At 36.5% G+C, this 18,078-nt stretch overlaps 4 protein-coding genes across 7 annotated transcripts; 1 reads left to right on the forward strand and 3 right to left on the reverse strand.

Annotated features, from left to right (window-relative positions):
• Positions 1 to 1,670: 1,670 nt before the first annotated feature.
• Positions 1,671 to 4,279, reverse strand: OTP43 (Pentatricopeptide repeat (PPR) superfamily protein). Of its 4 annotated transcripts, none has more exons than XM_088121653.1 (3): positions 2,383 to 4,279; positions 2,128 to 2,231; positions 1,671 to 1,959 (listed from the first exon to the last, which is right to left on the reverse strand). In XM_088121653.1, the coding sequence occupies exon 1, from the start codon at positions 4,147 to 4,149 to the stop codon at positions 2,638 to 2,640; it is 1,512 nt and encodes a 503-aa protein (XP_087977779.1). In that variant the 5' UTR covers positions 4,150 to 4,279; the 3' UTR covers positions 1,671 to 1,959; positions 2,128 to 2,231; positions 2,383 to 2,637. The 4 variants fall into 4 exon arrangements, with proteins under 4 accessions (XP_087977779.1, XP_087977780.1, XP_022137742.1 ...); XM_088121654.1 differs by having other exon boundaries at positions 1,671 to 1,973; XM_022282050.2 differs by having other exon boundaries at positions 2,345 to 4,279.
• Positions 4,280 to 4,360: 81 nt separating this feature from the next.
• Positions 4,361 to 8,069, forward strand: APC8 (anaphase-promoting complex subunit 8). The gene is made up of 4 exons (XM_022282009.2): positions 4,361 to 4,592; positions 5,000 to 5,306; positions 6,248 to 7,498; positions 7,597 to 8,069. The coding sequence occupies exons 1-4, from the start codon at positions 4,507 to 4,509 to the stop codon at positions 7,684 to 7,686; spliced, it is 1,734 nt and encodes a 577-aa protein (XP_022137701.1). The 5' UTR covers positions 4,361 to 4,506; the 3' UTR covers positions 7,687 to 8,069.
• A 627-nt stretch (positions 8,070 to 8,696) lies between these two features.
• LOC111009092 (B12D protein) lies at positions 8,697 to 10,184 on the reverse strand. Its single transcript, XM_022282045.2, has 3 exons — positions 10,026 to 10,184; positions 9,836 to 9,924; positions 8,697 to 9,065 (listed from the first exon to the last, which is right to left on the reverse strand). Exons 1-3 carry the CDS (start codon positions 10,062 to 10,064, stop codon positions 8,912 to 8,914), a joined length of 282 nt encoding a protein of 93 aa, XP_022137737.1. The 5' UTR covers positions 10,065 to 10,184; the 3' UTR covers positions 8,697 to 8,911.
• Positions 10,185 to 11,215: 1,031 nt separating this feature from the next.
• LOC111008830 (serine/arginine-rich splicing factor) lies at positions 11,216 to 16,437 on the reverse strand. Its single transcript, XM_022281662.2, has 6 exons — positions 14,379 to 16,437; positions 13,012 to 13,063; positions 12,660 to 12,749; positions 11,984 to 12,048; positions 11,730 to 11,894; positions 11,216 to 11,631 (listed from the first exon to the last, which is right to left on the reverse strand). The coding sequence occupies exons 1-6, from the start codon at positions 15,036 to 15,038 to the stop codon at positions 11,581 to 11,583; spliced, it is 1,083 nt and encodes a 360-aa protein (XP_022137354.1). The 5' UTR covers positions 15,039 to 16,437; the 3' UTR covers positions 11,216 to 11,580.
• Positions 16,438 to 18,078: the final 1,641 nt, after the last annotated feature.

The following is an 18,078-nucleotide window of genomic DNA, read 5'->3' on the forward strand; positions in this document are numbered from 1 at the left end:
GCATATATGTAGATCTATTAAACGCCAAGAGACTAAGTGTATTTATAAACTATGAATACTAAATCGTTATATAATAAAAATCGACACTATCTTAGTAATAATAAAAAAAATCGACACTCGTTTTCGACATGACTAAAATGCTACATAGTAAATTATGTGAACTAAATTATTAATAATTTTAAAGTACAAGAGTTAAATTATTACAAATTAAAGTTTAGTGACAAATCGTTAGTTTAATGAAAGTATATGAATTAAAAATTGTCTTTTAACCTTGTTTCTTTAACACCATAATAATTGTTATTTTTTTTTGTCAAATTATTATGATGTTGTCGTTGGTATGATTGTGATAACATTTTAAAGTTTTTATGGCGATAATTTGGATTTTAATATATGCACTTCATCTATGTTTTTATTCACATAAAACAACCCATCACTTAAAAAATGTACAATAGACCTTCATTTTGAAGGTAGTACATGAAGCTTGAACCTCGGTGATATTTGCTTATCTAGGCGTTTTATAATGTTTGATCATTTTGTAAGGAAAAAAAAAAAGAAAAAGAAAGTTTGATCATCCTTCAACCAATGACAGTTGTATTGTTTTTATTTATTGTAGAATTTGTTTGCATGAGTATTATGATTATGATCGGAGAACGAACATATAACATTCGACTTGACATAAATATTTATATTTGTTGATTTGTATGACTTTCAAAGTTTATAAATTACTCCTTACTTTAAAAAATATATTACTTCATACAACACCTACGACATACATTATTTTAGGTTCATCGGTATGTTTATCACACTATTTCAAAATGGATTATAGTCTACAGAGTACAGTATTAGTAGTACCCTAACTTGGTTTCAAACATACCACATGCATCTATTGATTTATGTCACCAACGAACTTCGAGGAAAACAACACTTGTTAGTTGCAAGTAATTGTACGATTTCATATGATGGCATATCAAAACTATCAAATACATCAACTACATGGTTAATTTGTTGTTATATCACTTTATAAATCAAATTAACTTGAGTTAAATGAACATGTTATTTATATATGGACTTAGATTTATATCAATTTAATTTACTTGTTTCTACCAACTAACTTTTATATTTTAATAAAATTGTTTCGTGTTATATATATATATAATGAACAAATATTTTAAAATTTGTAGTGCATATTCCAACAAAATGAACAAAGAATGTGAAGTCAAAAGCATATGCATAGCACTGCACGAAGCAATTATTGTCCTTCCTCTACGCGAATTTTTGTTTTAGTTTTTAAAACAAATTATTTTCCATGTTTTAAATAACTTTTCCATTATTCTCTTATTTTTCTTTTAGGAAACTTTTTCATTATATTGTCAACAAACCACCGCATGGCAAAAAAAAAAAACAAAGAAAAAACCCACATAAGATTTATTGTTAATATGAAAAATTTTTAGCAAAAATTTCGTATTACATTTGATAGGAAACTTTGGAGGTTATCAGTAATAGTTACTGAGCCTAATATATCAAATTAAAATCTAAACAACTTTAGATTTACATTAAATTTATCTAACTCATGCTCTCAGTCAATTTTTGTTACGAAAAATATCTCTCTTCCTGATCCACTACTCAAGTTGAATCACGCCAACATTATAGAAGTTCTCGGATCACCAAAATAAGTCATACTAAAGGCACCCTATGATTTCATAATACAAAATGAAAAATTGGCTAGAGGTTTCACGCTGACCAGAAATTTATACGGACCTACAAGAAAGTTGTTTCGATCTAATATAAGGTGGTAAAAAATCCTCATTTTACAAGCTTAAATTAAAACTCCACACCGATTTTCGACTTCTCGGCCGAGCAAGATCTCAGGATAGAATAATTGCCATAGGAACCTGAATAAATTTGCCTTGAATGCTGCAGAGTAGAAGCTAGGTGAATCAAGTCAATGGTCTTGTATTCCTGGAGATATTGGCCTTTAAAAGTCAGGCCAAAAGAATTCATACAATGTTCACAAGGCAGCCATGTCAATCGTGTCATGTCAATTAAGGAATTCAACATACAAACAAGCAAAATCCAACTAAATGTATGTGTTTTAGAATCATATTTGCATAGTTTGTGCAATCTTACATGTTTAACCTCAAGAGTTCCGGATCCGGATTGTTCTGATTTGGCAGTCGTCACAGTTTCTTGTACGAGTACGCCCGATCGCTCAGTGTTCTCTGCAAGGATATCTGACAAAGAAAAATATTTCCATGTCAAAGGATTAGAACTTTTGGTTAAACTAATCAAATTAAGCATGGTTTTCTGTAAAACTGATCTAGTCCTGATATGAGATAGGAATTACCAAGAAGGAAACAGATGACCTTCAATGACCACTTTTACCTGCTGCTTTGTAATCTACATATGAAATCTCTCAAGAACGTGCATTGTTTGGTGATGGAGGACTTCAAGACATCAACTTCATTCCATCTCTTAACTTCAGTTTCACAGGGACTAAGTTGCCCGTTCCCCGTAAACGTATAAGCGTAGAGGGAAATCTTGTTTGACATCTTCAGCAAGAATGAGACTGGTTCCGGAGTCACCAACAAGATCAAATGGGGGCACTGGAACTCACATCACTCATAAGCCATGTTGGCTTCATAACTTAAATTTACGAGGAAGACGGCCACATTTGCTCTGCAATCTCAAAATCTCATTTGCAAAAGCTTGATTACCCGTCAGCAAGAGCCCGTTAAGGACTCGATTGAAAGTGAACTTTCGAGGGAGAAATCCTCTATCAATCATCTCAAGCAACAGCTTCCCAGCAACCACTAAATCATCAGATTTTTTCCTCACAAACATTGCACTAATCAAAACATTATACGTATCCATATTTGGTAAACAATCCCCCCGGCCCATCTTCTCAAACACATCCAACCCCTTTTCTATGTCACCAGCATCACAAAAATACCTAATGACAACATTGTAAGTCTGAACATTTGGTTCACATCCACCAGTTCTCATTCTCTCCATAAACTCCATAGCCCTTTCCATATTGCCCACATGACACAATCCTCTGATAACTACGTTATAAGTGGTTAAATTTGGCACATAACCCTTTTTCATCATCTCCTCAAACAACAGAACCGCATTCTCCACACTGTCTTTCTTACACAAAACCTGAATCATAGCATTGTATGTTGCTGTAGAAGGAAGGACCCCTTCTCCAACCATCTCATCAAAAACCTTACGAGCCCTTTTAATTTCACCCACAACACCAAACCCATGAACCATAGTAGTATAAGTAACGACATCAATTTCCACTTTCCTCTCTTTCATTTCCAAAAAGAACTCCCAAGCTTCCTTAATCTGACCAGCTCTAAAATACCCTTTTAGAAGTATATTGTAAGTAGTAATAGTTGGAGTCATACCTCTTTCCACCATCTCCTTCAAAATCTCCAGTGCCTTCGGTGTACGCTTGATCAAGCACCAGCCATTTGCAATTATGTTATAGCTAACAACATCAGCCTTAAACTTTCCCCTCAAAACCTTAAACAAATGATTGTAAGCCATTTCTACGCGTTTTGACTTACAGAGAATATCGAGAATGGTATTGAAAGAATGCAGGTCCTGTCGGCAGCCATGTTCCCGCATTGACAAGAAAACCCTAATCGCTCTATCGGGTTTTCCGGCGCCCACGAACCTCTCAGCTATAATTGCGAAGGTTTTGGGACTGGGTCCGAGCCGGCGAGCCCGCATTCGAGCCACGAGAGCCCATAGGGTCTTGTAGTCGCGCAAACGGCCTGCAATATCGATGGCACGGTCGAAGGAGGAGGAGGAGTGTGCGTAAGAAGGATGGTATTCAAGGTGTTTGAAGAATTGCAGCGCCTTCGGTCCATGGAACCAGAGGCGCTTGAGGATCTTGTCCACAAGTTCAGGCGTAAATTGCACTTGTAATCCATGGAGGACTCCTCTCAAGCTTCTCGGATCAGACTCGAGGACAAGATTGGCGATACCGGCGGCAGTGGCGGCGGCGGCGGCGTCTTGGGTAGAGGTAGATTCAGGTTCAGATTGAGTAATGAAGCTGCGACTTAAAATCAACAAGCTTCGTTTTTGTGGATAAACAATCTTCGTTTTGCTTACTCTTCGACTAATGTTTCTTTGAAACATAGCGAAAGGGTTGCAGCTGGATTGTAACGAAACATTTTCTTACACTTCCCCTTGATTTTCCCTCGTATTTTCTCTCCGGCCAAACAGAAAAAATTCAGTCTTTCGGTGTCATTGCAAGGTTTGGGCTTTAACCCGGTCATAGTGGGCTTTATCATGTTCAGCCCGTGAGTTTGAATAAAGACTTGAATTTAGTTTTTGAGTTATTATTTTAAAAGTTTGGGCGGGCAGGAGCCGGAGCCTCCGAGTCCGGTGGGGCGAAACGAACAGAAGGCGCAAGATAGCCACGCCCACATTTTGAAGTTTGAGTTACAAGGAAGAGCGCAACAAGGGCGGGCGCCACAGGGGGGCACAGATTCAATGAGTTCCAAAGAAAATTGCAGAAACGAGCTTCGTACTGCAGTCCGTCAGCTCAGTGATCGTTGTCTCTACTCTGCTTCTAAATGGTACAGTTCCCATAGCCCTAAAATCTCTCTGTGTCTCTCTGTCTTGGTGCTTCCAATCTTGTTTGAACTGATCAAGTTCTGGTTGATGTGAATAATTTTGATTTCGGGAATCGATTTCCTTTAAGTTCCAGATGTTAGTGTTCCACGGTTTCTGGGAAAGTAGCGGAAGAGGATGAATGGTTGATTTTGAATATTGTCTTTGTTTACTGGATGGATACTCTACTTACGAGCCATATAATTTATATATGTTAATTTTTTAACTGTAAGCGTTGGAATTGATCGAAGTTCGAGTTATGGTATGCTCAATTTTAAACAATCTGTGAACTCTAGTTGCAATTAATGGTCCATGCATTTTTATATGGCTAAAACGTTTTCACTGAAGTTTTGACGTGCCTTTGCCTCTACAGGGCAGCGGAGCAATTGGTCGGTATCGAGCAAGATCCGGCGAAGTTCACGCCTTCTAACACTAGGTTTCAGCGTGGAAGCTCTAGTATTCGTCGGAGATTTCACACAAATGAGGGGTTTTCGACCCCAATTGCTGGCCTGTCTTATGTACCTACTCCGGTGATGGAGGAGGATGAGATTGTGGATGGTGATTTTTACCTTCTGGCCAAGTCATACTTCGATTGCCGTGAGTATAATAGGGCTGCTCATGTTCTTCGAGAACAAAGTGGAAAGAAATCTGTGTTCCTGCGGCTGTATGCTCTCTATCTGGTCCGTTAATCCTTGCCATCTATACTTTTTATTCATGATTTTAAGTTCCTGTTATGGGTAATCGAATTTGACGGATAAATACAAGAAAGCCTAAAGTCTAGTTCACTTGACTGTGTTGGTTCGTACATATTCAGTTGCCATGATATCCATTATTTGTTTAAATTTTGTTCTGTTGACAGATTGGCCAGTTTTTTGTTTAATTTAGTTAGAAATCAAGTGGAGGAGTGTAAGAGAGAATGATTCTTCACCTGAAAGAAGTATTGGTGAAGTATTTAGAATTTGATATATAAGGATTTTCATGTTTCTGAACTTCCATTTAACACGTTGGTACAACAATCATAGTTTGCATGTTTGTACACAAGGATATTTGAGGTGAAGCTCTAAGAGAATTTTTACTTATTGGAATTCTTTGTGTTTTGGGTAGATTCAAATGCCCAATCTGGAATGAGATGTACGATAACATATTCATCTAATCAAAGTCTAGAATACTCCATGTTGGAGTATTTGGTTACAGAGGTTGTGATGTTAATCTTGATTTTGAACAATCATCACATTTAGCCCACTCATGTCAATTAAGTGATGGCAATCTTGTCCATTACATTTTGCATTTGAGACTTCACCAAGAATTTCAGCTTAAAATGCAGTGTAAATATTTGGATTTGGTACTTGTGAATCTTTTTGATCATGTTAACTAAGAAAAACTCATGGTGGGGTACTTCTGATTTGATCTTTTGTTTGGAGAAGGGACATTTCATACTTCATTGACTCATTGAACGCATTATTATTTATTCTATTGTCCGTGTAATTGTTATGACATTTTTTGTATTTAAGTACTGCTATTAACAGATATAGGTTCAAGGTCTTTCTTTCATTCTTGTTCTATTTTTCTCCAACTTAAAAGCCACTGCACAAATTGACAAATCTTGTCTCACTTCATGTAGGCTGGTGAAAAGCGGAAAGAAGAAGAGGTAGTAGAACTTGAGGGATCATTGGGAAAGAGTGATGCTGTAAACCGAGAATTGGTTTCACTGGAAAGGGAGTTATCAACCCTTCGAAAGAATGGTATAATTGACCCATTTGGACTGTACTTGTATGGACTTGTACTCAAGCAGAAAGGCAGTGAGAATCTTGCACGCACAGTTCTCATGGAGTCAGTGAACAGCTACCCTTGGAACTGGAGCGCATGGTCAGAGCTGCAAGCCTTGTGCACTACAATTGACATATTGAATAGCCTCAATCTCAATAACCATTGGATGAAGGACTTCTTCCTTGCCAGTGCTTACCAAGAACTCAGGATGCATAATGAATCCTTGGCAAAATATGAGAACTTACAAGGTACTTTTAGTTTTAGTAATTACATACAAGCTCAAATCGCAAAAGCCCAATATAGTTTAAGGGAGTTTGATCAAGTTGAAGCTATATTCGAAGAACTTCTTCGAAATGATCCATATCGGGTGGAAGACATGGATATGTATTCAAATGTGCTCTATGCAAAGGAATCCTTCTCTGCCTTGAGCTACCTTGCTCATAGGGTTTTCATGACAGATAAGTATAGACCTGAATCTTGCTGCATAATTGGAAACTACTATAGTTTGAAGGGACAGCATGAGAAGTCAGTTGTGTATTTCAGAAGGGCACTCAAATTGAACAAAACTTATTTATCTGCTTGGACTCTGATGGGACATGAATTTGTGGAGATGAAGAACATTCCTGCTGCCATTGATGCCTATCGAAGGGCTGTGGATATAAATTCATGTGATTATCGAGCTTGGTATGGATTAGGGCAAGCTTACGAAATGATGGGCATGCCTTTCTATGCTCTCAATTACTTCAAGAAATCTGTATTTTTGCAGCCCAATGATTCTCGGTTGTGGATTGCCATGGCTCAATGTTACGAAAGCGAACAGCTACGAATGCTGGAGGAGGCAATCAAGTGTTACAGAAGGGCTGCAAATTGTAACGATAGGGAAGCAATTGCCCTGCACCAGTTGGCTAAACTGCATTCTGAGTTGGGGCAGTCTGAAGAGGCAGCATTTTACTACAAGAAGGATTTAGAGAGAATGGAAGCTGAAGAGAGGGAAGGACCGAATATGGTTGAAGCTCTGCTTTTTCTTGCTACATACTATAAAACAGAAAAGAAATTTGATGAAGCAGAGATATACTGTACACGGCTTTTGGATTACACTGGCCCGGTGAGTATTATCAGTTTTACGCCTTTGACATTTACTATATCTTGGCCAACATATAATTCAAGTCTCACTCAACAAATATTTTGTATCTGTCATTGCAGGAGAAGGAAACGGCTAAGGATTTACTCAGAGGAATGAGAATGGCCCAATCTACATTTCCATCTATGGATGTTGAGCTCTTCCCTCCTTAAGTTTTCTCCATTTGAACACCTGATTTTCTAACGTCTGCTTCCAATATTCAGAAACAAGCACCCATTGGTCCATATTGAACGATATACTGCAACGTGTTCGGCATAGCGATCTTCATTTTATTCGAATTTCCAACATCGAGGTTAGCTGTCGTCACTGTTCAATGTTTTATCCAATTGTAATGATGTTACTCTCTAGCATGGCTGGCTTAGCATTCTGGAGTGCTCAGAAGGAAGAGCATTTTGTGCCTTGAGGAATCAGTTTTCTGTTGTATCATTGTCGATTAATTCCTGTAGTCTGAAGTTAGAAACAATTCTAATTATTTCAAACCGCATTTTTTGTGATCATTTTAATGTGCAATACAAGAAGTTGGGCAATTTATGCACATTGAGAAAGAGTGGTGCAATAGGTATATATGTGACACAATTAAACAAATCAAACACTGATCAATCTAATGATAACCTTTTTGAGTTAAGTTGGATTATAAATTTGTGTTAAAAATGTCCAACCTTTTTTTTTTTTTTTTTTTTAGTAGAAACGTTTAACTCTTGTGAGTTCAATTGATTTATAGGTTCTTTAGAGAAATAAAATTAGCTTGGCTTGAATATTACTTGTGAAATATGGACATTTACTGACAATTTAAAAATGGAGTCATGTTCAATATAGCATCTTAATCCTTGTATGCAATATGCTTATTCATCTTGTTGAAATTGGAGCAACTGTAGATAGACTGCAACAGAATTTGAAAATTTATTCTTGTTGAGAGTAAATACTAGAAGTGAGTTCCTTCAGATGTTATAAATTGAGAGTCCACCCAAAGTTGAAAATATACCAACAATAAATATCTATTATACGACTTAAACAAAGGTTCAACAAAATTAATCGAATTCTCTAAAACACTCCTGTTCCCTAAAATAGAAAGGTCCACACATTCATGGTTCTGAGCCTCCAAAGTCCAAACACAGTATAAAACTAATCAATTCACATATTCATATCAACATACCACCAGACGTGCAAAGATCAGCATTAAAATTTCACAAGGTAACTGAAATCAAATTTGGGTTCAGTACAGTTTATTTTGTAGATCCACTGTTCTTAAAACTTCCTCAAATCAACAATAAAAGCAAACGAAACAGCAGCCAGCATAGTTTACAGCCATCAAAACCCACCAACGATCCAATTTCAAGTCTATATCCCAATTAATGTGTAATTCTTTGATATGGCATCTTAGTTTCGACTTGGGTCGGTGAAGAAGTTGTTGATGGATGGCATAATTTCTGGGGACTTGTTGCGGACGAATTTCCTCAGGAAATGCTCCGCATACTTCTCTCCCTCTGCAAAGTTATCCAGGACTCCAGCAGACCTATTCTCCTTGCTCACTCTGATTTGAATAAGATCACAAACAACGCACTGATGAGGATATATAACTCTTAATTAAGAACAAAGAACAATCTATTTCGATGAAGCTATACTTCAACAAGTAGAGATATATCTTATTTACACCCCATTTCAATGAAAGTCAATTGTCTGACTCCCCTTCTTCACACGGCCATACTGATAAGTGATACAAACCCATGAAATATTTGGTATTTTCTTTTATGGTTTGTATTCTGGATTAGGTTCATCCTTGTAATAATGGGATGACTGAGTTGTAGACATAATAGCCTAAGAACTCGACAGTATCCCGTTGAATCAGAAAAAAAGAGGGTAGGTTCATTGAGCTCTTACTAATTAGAACAAACAAATGAGAGGATAGGAAAATATTGGTCGCTTCAATTTCTTGGTAAATTTCATTTGCAAATCTTGACAGAATTGAAACTAATTACATAACGATTTACACCCTGACATATCTTCTCAGCTCTATCCACCGTCTATGTTGCAGATAATTGCTAAAAACCTAATATTCCTTTACCAGATTATACATTGTTATACATGCATCATAATCTGACAAAATCCCCACACTCATCCTATTCGAAGTAATTGCAGGAATAGCAGAGGGGCAAAGGTAGGTTGGTGTAAAAAATTTCTCATTATTTGTCTCCAAATACAGTATTATCATAATCCGTGAGAATATCTAGATAAACCACAAAATAATAACATCCGAAAAACCTGAAACACAAAAAAGGAAAAATGGAGAGAACTCGGAGAGACCTGACTTCAGGATTGATGCAGATGTTGCGGACTAACTGGAATCCGCAGATTCCGACGGCCACTCCTACGGCCGCGAATAGTGGGTAAACCTAAACAAGGTACAAAAATTAAGATTTTTAGACATGGAAACCAATACAAATTGATAAGTTAGAGGATTGGAAAACAATCAGAAGGAAGATCTGAATGCTACCTCTGGCCTCAGCCATCGACTGACGGTGGAAGGAGCCATTGATCTTTCTCGGCGTAGGAATCGGATCGAAAAGACTGAAACGCGGCTGAATCGGAGAGTCGGGGGGAAGGGGATGAGAAATTCGGGATTATATATATTCGAGAATTTTTAATATTATATATATATATTATATTATCATACTCTATGCTAATTGGCTGTGACGGTACGGCTTTTTACACGAATTATAAGTTGAGAAGTAAAAATGTGAATTTTTATCTTTTTTTTTAATATAATAATACTCGACGCTAATTGGCTGTGACGGTACAGCTTTCTACGCTAATTACAAGTTGTGAAGTTGATAAGTAAAGTAACAAAATGCCCTACTTTATTTTATTTTATTTTATTTTATTTTCTTTTTTGAGTTTGGTTAAAATTTTATTTAATTGATTTATACTCGTGACAAAAATGTTGTCCTTGCACTCATAAGTTTGTATATTCTAATCGTATTATTTGATACTCCTCTTATTTACTACCATATCAATATCATATTAAAAATGTTATACTCCAATAGAAAATTTCATAATAAAAATAAAGATATAAAAACGGAGCACTAGTTTTAGAAAATTTCCCAATTCATAAGAAAAAAAACCATGGGATGTTTTTTTTTTTCTATCTTTCATTTGGATCGAAGGAACCTTACTTGACTTTAGTCAAATCGAACCTAACTCGACTGGTTAAGATGTCTATTTCCAATTAAAAGATAAATTCTCACTCTAAATATTGTATTTTACTCGACTTTGAAGTTCTATCCCTTAAAAGAAAAGACTTAACTTCGTATTACAACGTTATTTTTCAAAAAATAATTTATCCAAGTTTTTAACTATTTAAAATAATTTTTCTTTTAGGAATTATTTTTCTACTACCACGTTCAAGACACAGAATCCTGTAACTTGGCATTATCCTAAATTTATAATTTCTCATGGAAATTTTGACATAAAGAAATCAAAGATTCCAGTCCTCCAATTTCTGTATTCAGTCATTATAAAGAATCCGTGCTAAGGGAGGTTCATTACTGTTACTGCCACCAATTTTTCTCTCAGATAGCAGCTATTAAAAATAATAGTTCAATACTACATTACGCACGTATCATTGACCAAAAAGTTAGAATTTCGAACCTCCAACTCACATCTTAGACTAAAACAAACAAAAAAAAAAACCAAAAATTTTAGGCTTAAATTAATTTACTCATTGTATCTCTCACACTTTCATCTTCAAAGTTTCAAAACAAGAACAAGAGGTTAATATACATGATATATAGTCACCACCAGCACCCATTATATTTAACATTTCACTACAAAAAGTACTCTTCTCCCTTTGTGGGATATGGGCAAAATTGCATTTGACATTCTAGGTCTCTATAGTTATCAGGAGGCAGAAGAAGCCTTCCATCGGTGAAACAATGGGCAAGTAAATCAACATGTCCATTTCAGTTCATTGATGCAGTTTTCCCCGGTGCAACAAATTGGCAATAATTTTTCATTGCATTTTGTAACCTTCCAAATATCAACTAGTCAATTTAAACTTTACGAGCACGGTCACGCCAAGAACCTTGTTGTTTTGCAAGTACCTATACCAAGGTTCCAAAAGATAGGGTTTGCTATCACTATTCCATTCACCACCAAAAGATCGTTGAATAAAAAGGGACAGAGAATGACAGAAATATACCTTCTCACTCAATAGACTTGTTGCCTGACCACAATCATCGCATGCTTCCATCACCTTTTCATTCTCCACCTCAACTTCATCATCAGTTGCACTCAATAATTGACCCACTGGTGCTCCAAACATGGCCTCGTCATGAGCAGCTTTGATTTGCTCCTCTTTTCTAGCCTAAAATGACCATATATGAATTCCATCAATCATGTGAGAGAGAATGAAACAAGTGGAGTGATTGCTAGCACCATAGAGTAAGGCACAACCTCGATTGCAGAAAATCGAAAGCTTTGTCCAATATGTTTTACTAATGTTGCATCATCTTCTGCAGCTGTAGGTATAATGAAGCCATATAAGGAGATCCGATTTACTAAATAATATTATAAGAATGTTCATCCTAGGCCAATGACAACCAGTACTAGAGAAGTAAGATCAACTTAGGACACTTGAAATACAAATTTACCACTTAACAAGGTGCTGAGGGTGAATTTTGGTGGCACGCCCAAACGATACTTGGAAACTTTTAAGGAAAGGGGTTCTCAAGTAAGCCTTGTGGATACTTGGCTCGATATTCTCATGGTTAGCAAGGTTGGTAAACATGCTATGCTAGACAAGCGTCAAAGGCAAATATATATTTGTATTATTTGAGTGAGATGGTTGCACAGTGGGGGCTTTATGAAGTTACTTCTAGGTCCACAAAGTATATCTTTGGTTGGACTCTTCTGACAAGACAAAGACCTTTTTAAGGATTATGATCATCAGAGCTCTCTCTCTCTCTTTTTTTTAGAAGATCATCAGGGCTCTTTTACTGACAAATAAAAACTGTCTTACAATATATGGTGAGTATAAACAATGATTACTTTTAGAAAGCAATTTGAGTTCAAGTTCACAAAATGACTAGATTCGAAAAATAATTAGAAGACCAATAGCTAAAATATATACCTTCAATTTCTTCATCATCAAGTGGAGCATCCTTGTCGAACTCAAATCTTTCCCAACCAGGGCCTGTGCCTTTTGTATCGTCCATTCTAGCTGTATTTTACATATGAAGAGTCAGATACAGTAGTTATGAGGTGGCTATTTTTTTTTTGTATGCTAAAGTCCCCTTTACAATTGGGAAGGAGGGAGAAAATGGAAATGGGAAGTCATTCTTAATCCATTCTTTAGCAATTCGAGCTCAGTTTAAATAGCTCCAGTTCAATTTAAATCAATGATTCGTTCGTTAAGAACTTTAGGCATGAAGGTCCATGTAATCCATTGTAAAGAAAGTATTATTTATCAATAGATAAGTTACCAGTTTCAGCAAGTTGAAGTTTCATCTTTGCTTTGACTCTTTCCGCTGGAGACTGGTGGCAAACAAAAGAAAGCTTACATCAATTTCCAATTACAAGAGTTGCATGGCAGAATTATGGCAGAGAGATGACATAGGTAGTAATATCTTACGTGTCTGGTCAATTCACCACTGAAGAAGACAGTAACATTGGCGCTTGTTTCTTGTAAGAAGAATTACAAGGAGATAAGATACTAAGTCTTTGTTTCTATGTAATACAACTAAAAGAATACCATCTTCTGGAGACCGAACTTTTCTTGCACAATTTAACTTCAAAGAATAATTGCAAATTACACGCTCAAATTCTCCTATTTTGTAAAACATTCTCTTACGTTTTAAAAATGGTTTCAAACATCTTTGCAATTAGTCAATTTGCAAATCATATCCTTCCGTCAATTACTTTGCAAGGGAATTGGTATATGTGGCACACCTTGAATAAAGCTACACATACCAATTCGGTATTTTTAACAGAAGAGTTTAGATTCTGCAAACCATATGGATTTTTAAAACTATTCTCAAAACATAGAATTATCACTATGTAATTTTCCCCGACTTCAACAGCCAAGTGTAAGAGAAAGATCACTATGAGTAAAGCTACACATACCAATTCAGATTTTTTGTTTTTTTTTTAATAACTGGGAGTTAGAGTTTTGCTCCCCTATACCTAAGGATACCTGTGCCCATTCTAAGGTCCGGGCTTAGGAGATACCAAAGGTTTTTGGTATTAAACTCACCAGAAGATTCGAGCTTGAAACCTCTAAGCCAGCATGACTAAAAGATCCCAAGTCCCGGAAGGGTTTAGATTCTGCAAACCATATGGATATTTAAAACTATTTTCAAAACATAGCATTATCATTTGTAAACTAGACAAGCTACATAGTGTCATTTGTAATTTTCCCTTACCCTGGTCAAGTGTAAGAGAATAATCACCATGTCTGACACCGACTTAACAATTCAAACTCAAGTTTGTCAAATTTGAATCACACTTTTACAATTATCCCCAAAGCGTCTACATACGACCTCCATATCCCCTGGATAATATGCGTGTCCAACAACCCAAGTTTATACTAGCATTATCACATCGAACAACAAGACGCAAAAATGATGACAGAAACCATCATGTACATTTTAGAAGAATATAGAAGTATTGTTTCAATGATCTTAGAAGGATATAGAAGTCTTGTTTCAAACTATTAGTTGCTTACACACAAAAATACGGCATAAGAATTCAAAGGCGGGGAAAATTCTAGAATAGCAATACGATGCCGAAACCAATGACAAACTGAGGAGAAATAGCACTTTGATTAAAAGATATATATAATGAAGCGTACCATCTTGTCATATCCTTCAATCAATCTTGAATAATCAACTCTTTCAGGCTTCTGTTTCTCAACTTTCCGGTCTCTCTGTTTTTCCCCTCCATTGTTGTCCGACCTCTGCCTCTCTCGCGACGAGCTTCTACTCCGTCGACGCCGCCTATCCTTATCAGAATCACCCCTGGACCTACTTCTCCTCCTACTCTTTCTATCCCCATCCCTATACTTATCTCCATATCTATCTCGGCTCCTACTTCGCCGCCTCGAATGCCTCTCTCTATCTCTACTCGAACTCCGCCTCCTCGAATGCGACTGTCTCTCCCTCTCTTTACTCAAAGGCCTTCGTCTAGGGCTCGATTCCCGGCGGTCTCTCTCCAAAGCCCTAGGGCGCCTCTCTTCATCGTCGGCTGAGCTTGGTTTCTTCTTCTTGAGCTTGTACTGAATGGCCTTGAGCTGCGCTTGCTTCTCGAACTCGGATGCCTTGGAAGGGCTTGAGGCTTTAACAAAAGAACTGAGGAAGGAAGAGGAGGAAGGGAGAGCGGAGCCCTTGGAAGTGGATACCAAATCGCTGTTGGTATCGGAGGAGGAAAAACCGAGGCCTCGTTTGTACCTTGCCGCCCCTTCTCCTTTACGAGTGAGCTCATCGTAGTACGCCGCAGCTTTCGATTCCTCCATTTTTGGCTTCGAATTTGGGTTCTGTGCTTGAGGATGTGATGAAACGCTAGAGATTATTGGGAGTCGCGGCTGACCGCGAATTGGAGAGAATGACGACTCACGAATCAGGGGGGAGACTCTTGAGTCGTTGCTCCATTTCCGACGAATTTGAGCATCTTAAACCTTTCGGAATTAAGAGACATGAAGATTTTCGAATCTCAATTCAAGAGAAGAGATGATCAAATCCTCAAAAATTACATTTTTTTTTTCCTGAAAAGAATTTATATATTCTGAAACATTTTCTCCTTTTTTTCTTAGCACGTGGAGTAGAAAATATTCAAACGGAACTATGCTCATAATTTTCTTACATAATGCTAATTCTTAATGTACATTTTGTTAAAATAAATAGCTAGCTATAGCCAGGATGCCGTATGATATTTTTTTTAAATATAACATTACAATTATATGGTGTAAATTAAAACAATCAAACCGATAAAAAAGATTATTGACACATTAATTGTTCAGCTAAAGTTGGTATCTTCCTTTTTGTTAATTTTTTTTTTATTTTTTGCCATTAAAAAAAAGTTATCAAGGTTAGTAGCACAAATGCCTCTAATTCTCTGACCTTGAGCATATGCTACTTGAGATAATAGCTAAAATATTTTAGTTGATATATTCCGCAACAAGATCAGAAAATAGAGAACAAGAATTCTTCATTAACTCACCATTATTCCAAATTTAAGCAACACCAAATATCAACTTTCTTTATAAACAGTCCCCTCTAAATAATCAAATTTAAGCAAATTCAAGCAAGATAAAATATCAACTTTCTCTAAAATACTTCCTTTTATGTGTATTGTATATGTTAAATATTTGATATCCAGGGGTGTCCCGATAGACTTATGCACAGCAGTTGCACCTTGATTATATATGTGTATATATTTACATTAGCCTTTATTGACCACCAAGTCAATCATGATAATTCTTTACCTGATTGTTCCCAACCACTATCCTCAAATAGGTTACTACTCTTCTATATGATACATTGCCAAGGAAATGTGATACGTGGATAAGAAACGAACAAGGATCAACAAAGCACAAAAGATCAAATGATAAATCATATAAAATATCGAATAAGAAAAATTTGCTCATGCACACATTTGACACCTACAAGATACATAAGTACGTATCTAAGACAATTCCCATAATAATAGTTGTTGAAATGTTCTGCAGTTAATTGCTGAACATGTCTGAATAATAATGCCCTTCAACTTCATAACCAAACTCAGAGAAATTTATACTAGATATTCAAAAAGAAAGTATTCCCTATTCTCTTCCCAAGAAAGCTGAGGCAAAGTATCAAAATCCATATAGAACCTGATCATACAAAATTAGATATCCCTTGGCTCGAAAATTTCAAATTATGCAGCCTCGTCATTGGTATTGTCGTTGTTGATTTTCTGCACAAAAAGAAGCCAGACCTCTTTTAGCCCTTCAAGAGGGGTATCTCATAATGCAAACATTTTGCAGAAGAAATTGTAATCTTGAATATGCTGAATAGCATTAAAGTATCTAATGAACTCTATTAGAGAATGATTGGTTAAAACTAGATGGATGTGGTAAAACATAGAGCTCATGGTGCCCTATAGCAAATAGGCATTGCTGCAGCTTTTACTAGACAGGAATACAAGCCACAAGAGCATGAAATCCAGTTCTTATATTATCACCAGAAATCCTCAAATAAGTAGCTGAAATTCCAGAGTAAGTCGGCCAGAGAAATACGAGCAAGCCGAGATCGCTTACACTTTGTTAAGTGTCGTCGAACATATGGGTTTACTTATCACAAACTAAGGGTTATTATACCATACTATGGGTTCACTTATCACAGACTAATGTTCATTATCCTAAACTATGAGTTTATTAATTCCCCATATGAAAAGTGTAGAATTATACTGAATTCTAAAATGCACTTCACAACCATATATTAACTTCTACAAATATCACTCACTGTACAAACACAGACTATGCAAACTCAATTCTGCACTTCAGACCACACTAGTCTTGTCGATCATTGTCACTGTTCAAGTGTTAGAATTAGGTTTACTAGCTACGGCATACATACATACGAACGAAATATACAGAACCTTACACCGTAATCGTCACGACAAAACTAAGTTTCTAACGCACTTCAATAGAATCTCCCCATCTTCCCCCAATTCCAACGTTCGATTCCCAATAATCTCGAATCGTTGGTTCAACCACAATGTCGAAAATTTCAGTCAGAATCATGAAAAACGCAATAGATTGAACATGAACCAAAAGCTAAACGCAGGAAATGGAAAGAATAGTGGAATTATCAATAATAAGCTATCGGCTAGGGCTTCGATAATGAAAAGAAAATACATAAAGCGAAGGAGAGAGAGAAATACGGATTGAGCTTTGTGCCAAGACAATCCTCTGTAGACGTTGACTGAGAAGGTAGCAGTGAGGTAAATAGTGGCGACACCGAGACCGGCTGTTAGGGCCTTGAACGCCCAGTCGCCCGCTTTACTCGCTGCTCCCATTCTCCGCCTCAATCTTCTCCGGTCTCCGCCGTTCGAATTTTCAGTTCCGGCTAAGCTTCGATCGTCACCGACCTCAGTGCTCCAAAATTCCCAATAAATCAGCTTCGGGAGCTTGATTTGCTTAGAAAACCAAACGAACCCTTTCGCGACGTCGTTTCGATTCCCAAAATAAGGGTTTCGTTCGGCCGCCTTCTGATTAAATTTTATTTTCTTTATTTTGTTTGTCCCAAGTTCCAACTGCCAGTCACCGGTAAAAGACAAACATTATCAAATCCGCAGCGGAGGAAATTAAAAAAAAAAAAAAAAAAACCTGTTTATATTGAAATGTGAATTTTTTTTCAAAAAATAATGTTAATAATGTTTTTCCTTTTTAAATGAATACCTAATATCATTTATTTTGCTTCTAACTCAAGCTTTCTTAAAATAGTTGTCAGTTATATAATTTTTCAATTCCTATCAATAATCTTATATAGTTTCCGTACTATTATTAGACTTTA

This window comes from Momordica charantia (genome assembly GCF_013281855.1).
Source record: "Momordica charantia cultivar OHB3-1 chromosome 3 unlocalized genomic scaffold, Mcharantia_2.0 BLBB01000003.1, whole genome shotgun sequence".
Classification (NCBI taxonomy): Eukaryota; Viridiplantae; Streptophyta; class Magnoliopsida; order Cucurbitales; family Cucurbitaceae; genus Momordica; species Momordica charantia.

Bases quoted from the DNA above. Each gene is read 5' to 3' on its own strand.
- LOC111009092 (XM_022282045.2), bottom strand. From the start codon at position 10,064: ATGGCTCCTTCCACCGTCAGTCGATGGCTGAGGCCAGAG. The intron at 9,925-10,025 runs GTAGCATTCAGA...TACCTTGTTTAG, and splicing joins GTCGATGGCTGAGGCCAGAG to GTTTACCCACTATTCGCGGC. The intron at 9,066-9,835 runs GTCTCTCCGAGT...TATTCAAATCAG, and splicing joins TGCATCAATCCTGAAGTCAG to AGTGAGCAAGGAGAATAGGT.
- APC8 (XM_022282009.2), top strand. From the start codon at position 4,507: ATGAGTTCCAAAGAAAATTGCAGAAACGAGCTTCGTACTGCAGTCCGT. The intron at 4,593-4,999 runs GTACAGTTCCCA...TTGCCTCTACAG, and splicing joins CTCTACTCTGCTTCTAAATG to GGCAGCGGAGCAATTGGTCG. The intron at 7,499-7,596 runs GTGAGTATTATC...CTGTCATTGCAG, and splicing joins TTTTGGATTACACTGGCCCG to GAGAAGGAAACGGCTAAGGA.
- LOC111008830 (XM_022281662.2), bottom strand. From the start codon at position 15,038: ATGGAGGAATCGAAAGCTGCGGCGTACTACGATGAGCTCACTCGTAAA. The intron at 12,750-13,011 runs GTAACTTATCTA...TGTAAAATACAG, and splicing joins ACTTCAACTTGCTGAAACTG to CTAGAATGGACGATACAAAA. The intron at 11,895-11,983 runs GTTGTGCCTTAC...TGGTCATTTTAG, and splicing joins TTCGATTTTCTGCAATCGAG to GCTAGAAAAGAGGAGCAAAT.
- OTP43 (XM_088121653.1), bottom strand. From the start codon at position 4,149: ATGTTTCAAAGAAACATTAGTCGAAGAGTAAGCAAAACGAAGATTGTT.